Genomic DNA, 6,666 nt, shown 5'->3' with positions numbered 1-6,666 from the left:
TGCGGGTCTGGTAAACATGGCGACGTCGTCAGCATAAACGGACAGTCTTTGTGTTGTCGAGATTCCGGCAAAAGAGGTAAGAACTCCCATCTCCGTGGCCTTCTGCACCAGGGCAGAAAGGGCCTCCATGGCTATCACAAAAAGCAAAGGAGAAATGATCTTCCTCCCTGGTGCCCCGTTGACCACCACCCTGGTACTGGCTGTTAGTAGTAGCGCCGCCATCCAGTCCAACCACTTTTGACCAAATCCTTTTGCTTTCATCACCTCGAAGAGGAAAGGCCAGGAGAGAGAATCAAATGCACGGGAAATGTTAAAACACCTGGTGTTCTTCTCGCGTGAATCTTCCTTGCTACTTCGCGCACCAGTAGGAAGTTGTCGTGAAGCTGTCGTGTTCTTCTCAGCAAAGGTGACAAAGGGCGTTTGTGCGAGAGAGCACATGTGGGCCCATCTGTTGAATTTTGACAGGTTGGTCCAGCTTGGTGTCTCTCTCTAATCAAAGCAAGCAAGGGATCACCAAAAAGCTATAGCAGCTGTTCGCTTCTTCCTCTCCGCGTCCCTCCCACCTCCACCCACCCAGCTCAGCTCATCATGGCCTACCGCCGGAAGCAGCAGGGGCCCGTCGCCTCCGACGACCGCCGGACTCCCCAACCCCAGGCAAGCACCCTCCCTCCCTCTCCTCCCCCACCCGTCTTCTGTACCATCCAATCCCTCTGGTTATTACTGCCAATTTTGCTTGCGCTTGCGCTTGCGCCTGTCTCGATCCGTCGGTCGAATATTATACCGGGATCACATCGCGTCCAGTTCGCTCCTACAGATGTGCCCTCCGTTCGTCCGACACAAAATTTGTTGGGACGATGTGCGATAGTCACGGATTGATGCAGGTTATCCCTCTTGCTTACCTATTGGGGGGCAGCTTGAACTAACAGGTCAATTTGGTCCTGAATATGCCAGCTACTGGATAATCACTGTCTGATTCCAAACCCATCACCGAGATAATTAGCAAGCTGTAGTGTTCCTCTGATGTGCGTTTCTATTGTTCAGTTCGAGGTGAAATTTAGCATGTCTGTATCACTTAGGATCACTGATATAAATGGCACGCTATAGCGTTTTGAGCAATGTCTCGCTAAATAAAATCAGTGTAAAATCGTCCGCTATAGCGAATTTTAAGGGATGTGCTATTTTGTCATAGCACGCTGTTTTTTTCCTTGCTTATTAGGATTGACAGATATTCTTCATGTACTCAAAAATGTTGTTCTACTTATATGGGTTGCTGTGTTGATTTGGTCTGCGGTGAATGAGCAGAGTTTGGCTGCTTCGTCGTACAACTACACGTCGATGGATAGCATGCGTGAGCCTAAGGTTGGATTGTGGGGAGCATTGGCAAGAAAGGCCAAGGGGATTCTCGATGAGGATGCTGCTGCTCACAAGTTCGATGACCATGGGAAAGTTCAAAGTGCCACTCGCAAGCCCAACTTATCGGATGGAGCTCAGGTGAGACAGCAAATATATTGGTGAAACACGATGAAATCCAATCAGTAAACTTATTGTCCATGGCTGGTTTCTTAGCCTTTAGGTGATTTACATTCTTCGTTCCATTTTCTTATTTCAGGCCCCTCAATCTCGTTGGCCATTCGACAGCTATGGAGGGACAGAAAGGAGCGAACCGCGGAAGAGGTCAGAGGCACTTGCCGCTTCTGTCAACCAGTTTGGTGGAAGAATCAGAAACGCCTTGGAGGTAAAGTTCTTTAGCATCATGCAGCTTTATTTATTTTACGATATTACCGACACAACTGACAACTCGTAATTGTAGCTTCATTTCGGACCCTTTTCTGTGTTGTCGCTGGGTACTTTACAGTATCTCTTTTGGAAGTTCAGCATCCTGTTTGGTTTGTGCACTGACTTGTTTTCATCTCTATGTTTTACAGGAAGGTCTCATTATTGTTGATAATAAGACATCAAACATCATCGAGGAAACAAAGAAGATACAAATTAGAAGAAAGCCTGACAGTTCCAGTTTGCATATGCAGAATCCTGCTGCAGATGCATTCCCCCCTCCGAGTTTCACACTGAATAAAGCTGAGGCAGCCCAGGAGACCCAGTTAAAAGCTTCTCGCGACGTAAGGTGCCATACGATTATAGATCAATTAGGAATATGCTTTACCAAGCCCTTTATGGGAAAGCTACTAATCCTTTTACTTGACAAAAGCTTGCTTACACATGTTTATATTCCCAGTTCAGGGCCTCTTTGGATCTTAGGAATGAAAAACCTAGGAATATGAAACATACAGGAACTATAAACTTCAAAACATAAGGAAATGCAGAAAAAATGCCCAGTACTATTCAAATGAGTAGGGAAAAGTGGTTGAAGTGGATGTTGAAATTCCTATGGAATTGGTGGTGTACGAAAGCAATCCATATGAATTCGATGCCGTCGTCCTTATGATCCAAAGGGCCTCTGTAGGAAAGTTCTACAGGATTGGAATCATTCAAAAACCCTATGAAATTATTACAATCCAAAGTGGCCCTCAACTTCTAGGATTAGATTTTCTAGTTCATTTAGTTTAAGCCAAAGGCAGCATTGCAACATTAAGTTCTGTAGCATAGATTTTTTTTTGAAAAGGAGGATGACCCTCGGCCTCTGCATCTGGGAGATGCATGCGGCCATTTTATTGATTATTCTCGAGGACCTTACAAAGTAGAACAACAATATGCCTGAATCCGCCATCTTGGCAACATCTGCCGCTACTCCTATCCATATGATGAAGGGGTGCAAGCCGAGCCACATACCCAGACCTCTCACCTAAGCCTAACATCAAAAGCCGGAGTCCCCGACCGAGCCATCTACCGGGTCCGGGGCACAAACCGGTCCGACGCACTCACATGTGTCGTCGCCGTCATCTTCCACTGGTCCATCTTCAGAGCAGATTGAGGTGTCAACCTTGGCAGGTCCTCCGCCATCGCCGCCACCATGCCGCCAAACGACGACCTCCACCTACGCGAGCCTTGGCAGGTCTTCCGCCATGGACGCCACCACGACGCCAAACGACGACCTCCACCTACGCGAGTCCATCTCCAAGCAACGGACGTAGATCCATGCTAGGATAGGTCCGCACCACCGCCGTCGCCCACCACCCACAAGCGCCACCCAACCCCAAGGTTCCCAAAGCGGCGTGTTCAAGCAGGGAACGGCGCTGTGAGCGCCGCCGCCCAACAAAGTTAGGGCTTTCGCCCAGGAGACCTAGGGGAAGGGGAAGTGAGGAGATCAGTCCATACCGACGCCTCCAAGGAGGGGAACGGCGCCCTAGGCGTCACCGTCGGCGCGGCTGGCCATGGCCGGCCAGGGATTTCACCCGAACTAGATCCCCGCCACCAGCAGCGCCTCCTGTACAGAACCGGTGACCAAGGGAAGCGCGGCCCGACCAGGCTGGCCCGCACGCCGAACAAGGGAGGAGGGGAGGTGCCAGATCGCGCGCACCGACCGCCGCAGAAGCCGCCGCCAGCCGCCAACGACCACCGGGATCCCGCCACCCTCACGGCCAGGACGCCAGATCCACCGCCTGCACGGCTGCTTGCCGGAGCCTGCCGTGCCTCGCCAAAGGAGCCGCCGCTCCAGATCCGGGACTCCCCACGCAGAGGCAGGGCAGGCGAGACCCCGCCGCCGCCATCCTTGGCGCCCCGGGCTTGCCCGGCGGCTGCCTCGGGCGGCGGCGAGGAGGTGGGACGATGTGGGGAGGGGGCCACGGCGGCGCGGCTAGGGTTCCCCCGCCGCCGCCGGGGGAGGCGACGCGGGGGTCGCGAGAGGAGGCGACGCGGTTGGACGCCTTAAAATTGGGGCAAGTCTGTAGCATAGATGAAACATATAGACATCTACTCCCTCCGTTCCAAAATAGATGACTCAACTTTGTACTAACTTTAGTACAAAGTTAGGTCATCTATTTTGGAACGGAGGGAGTATGATCTATGCTGAAAGATATTAGTTTTTTATTTATTTTGAAAGATATTTGTTTAAATTTCGTTTTACTCTGTTCTTTGTTTTGGCCATCAATATGGTTCGAAATAAGCCCTGTGTACTTTTCACCATCCATTTAGACAGCAGTACTTGATATAAATGAACATGGTTATTTGCTATTTATGTCCGTCCAATGGTGCTTCCTCTTACCCCTTACAAACTGTTTCAGGTTGCTAATGCGATGGCTGCTAAAGCAAAACTTGTACTTCGTGAACTAAAAACCGTTAAAGCGGACCTAGCCTTTGCGAAGCAGCGCTGCACTCAGCTAGAAGAAGAGAACAAAATGTTGCGTGAAACTAAGCAGAAAGGGGTCAAAATTGAAGAGGATGATGACCTGGTAATTTTTTTCTTAGCCTAGTAAAAGTTTGGAGTTATATTGTTTGCACCAAAGTTAATAATCCTCATCCACTGCACAGTTCTTAATTTTATCCACCCACTGCACGTGTAAACAGCAAAGATGGGTGGAACTGCTATATACTCCCCCCGTCCCATAATATAAGAGTGTTTTTGACACTACACTAGCTAGTGTCAAAAACGCTCTTGTATTATGGGACGGAGGGAGTAGTTTTGTAGCATTCATTGCTCAGTAATCAGTAGTAATAATATGCTTTTTGTTACTATTTCTTTCTTTCAGCAATTGTGTGAACTCATAGTACATTTTGTTGTGGTTCAGATGAAAGTTGGCTATAGTTTTAGTTTAAAAGATAACCAATGAGTGATTGGAACTTCTATTGATGAGTATAGCTAGCCCTCTCAAAGTTATTCTGAAATAGATCTTCTTGACACAGATCCGCATGCAACTGGAGACATTACTCGCCGAGAAATCAAGGCTGGCACAGGAGAACTCCATGTATGCCCGTGAAAATCGCTTCCTGCGTGAAATAGTAGATTTTCACCAGTTCGCCGCCCACAATGTCGTCTCCTTTGCTGATGGCAATATGAAAGACAGCAAGCTAGAAGAAGATACCAATCGCGCATACACTGAAAACATGTTTCCGGTGGTTGAAGCCTATTTAGCTCAGGAAGAAGTATCTCCTGTCCCCTCGAGACCGGATTCTCCGATCCTCAGCCAAGGCGAGTCATCATCCCCAGTATCCATCATTTCTGTAGATAATGCTGCTAATTCGCCGAGGAACGCCTTGAAGCCAAATGAGTTGGTGCCTGACAAAGATTGATGTGTGCCGGCTTCTACTCTGCTTGTTGGGGCTTGCATTGGGCTTGGTTGTGAGTAGTGTGCATAAAATTTTGTCCATTCTCTTGTCCACATCTGTTTGCAGTTGTAATAATTATTAGCAGGTTTCTGCTTTTGTGTAAGATAAAGAGTATACGGGCTGACATTTTATTCTTGTGTTGGTGAAGTTGGCTAGTGCTCAGCTGTTCATGTATAGGCAAAGTGTGTACAGTACTACAGTACAGTTTGGTTTTCATGCTTGTAGGGTTGGTGAAATGGATTGGTGTGAATAGGGAAATTACTCTGATGAAGAGTGGGTGTATACTGAGACTGATACATGGAGATAATGGATCAAGGTTCGTGTCTTTGTCATGTGCTTGGGCCCTCTGTAGAGTTACCTCCGGTGCCTTTATTTTACTACTCCCTCCGTTCCGAAATGTAAGTCTTTGTAGAGATTCCACTAGATGAACTACATACGGAGCAAAATGAATGAATTCATACTTAAAATGCATCTATATACATCCGTATGTAGTTCATAGTGGAATCTCTACAAAGACTTATGTTTAGGAACGGAGGGAGTAGATGATTGACTCTGCCTTGTAACAGGGTATAAAATATTCTACTAGTATGTTAGCTAGTGGTTTACCTGACAATATTAATATGATTGTATAAATAACAATTTATTTGGTAAGAATTTATTGTCGTATCAAAGAAACCATAATTTCATTTGTAAGTCAATAAGAGGTAGGGCAATTGAGGCGGTTTAAAAAAAACTGTATAAAAAATCATAGAAGAAAGGAAAAAATCAAAACGGGAAGAGGGAGATGAGAACATATCTAAGATTGAAGGAATGACAAACTGAATGACGTAATGTCAGATTCTTTTTAAATAGGAGAGATTTCTCTTTCCAACAAAAGCCCCTTCAATTTCTGTCCCATTTCATCCGTCACGAAAACATTATTTTCTTATTGCGCAGGGAAAAGGTCTTTAAATTTCTTCTCAATATAAGATTTCCACAAAAAGGAATGTGGCCATGTATAGTTTATGATAGTCCCCACGGTCTCTTTGCATTAATCAATGCATACAATTCCCTTTGATGCATACAGTATCCCCACCCAAAAAAATGCATACATTCACAGTGAGCTTTGTTACGATTGTTCTGTTGAGTTACTCTCCCCGTTTCATAGTGTAATGTAATGCATTGAAAAGTCAAATTTCACAACCTTTGACTTTGATAAGAAGGATATCCATATTTAAAATATCAGATAAATATCATTAGATAAGTCATAAGATATATTTTTATGTTGTATTTATTAGATATTTTTTCTTTACAATTTCTCTATATATTTGATCAAACTCTAGAATATTTGACTTCTGAAAAAAGTCTGCTACATTATGAAACGAGGGTATCTAGTATAACATTTCGGTGAAATTCCCGCATTCCAAACTACAGGTATTCTACTCTTGTTATGCTTGACGAGGCAGC

General features: G+C 45.9%; 1 protein-coding gene across 1 annotated transcript; it reads left to right on the top strand.

Moving 5' to 3' along the window:
* The first annotated feature begins 432 nt into the window (after nt 1-432).
* Nucleotides 433-5,552, top strand: LOC123096506 (uncharacterized). The gene is made up of 6 exons (XM_044518247.1): nt 433-654; nt 1,303-1,491; nt 1,610-1,735; nt 1,926-2,117; nt 4,179-4,346; nt 4,798-5,552. The coding sequence occupies exons 1-6, from the start codon at nt 589-591 to the stop codon at nt 5,182-5,184; spliced, it is 1,128 nt and encodes a 375-aa protein (XP_044374182.1). The 5' UTR covers nt 433-588; the 3' UTR covers nt 5,185-5,552.
* Nucleotides 5,553-6,666: the final 1,114 nt, after the last annotated feature.

Source organism: Triticum aestivum, chromosome 4D (genome assembly GCF_018294505.1).
Source record: "Triticum aestivum cultivar Chinese Spring chromosome 4D, IWGSC CS RefSeq v2.1, whole genome shotgun sequence".
NCBI classification, from domain to species: Eukaryota; Viridiplantae; Streptophyta; class Magnoliopsida; order Poales; family Poaceae; genus Triticum; species Triticum aestivum.
Note: the sequence above shows the minus strand (reverse complement) of the source record. Positions and strands in the feature narration are given on the sequence as shown.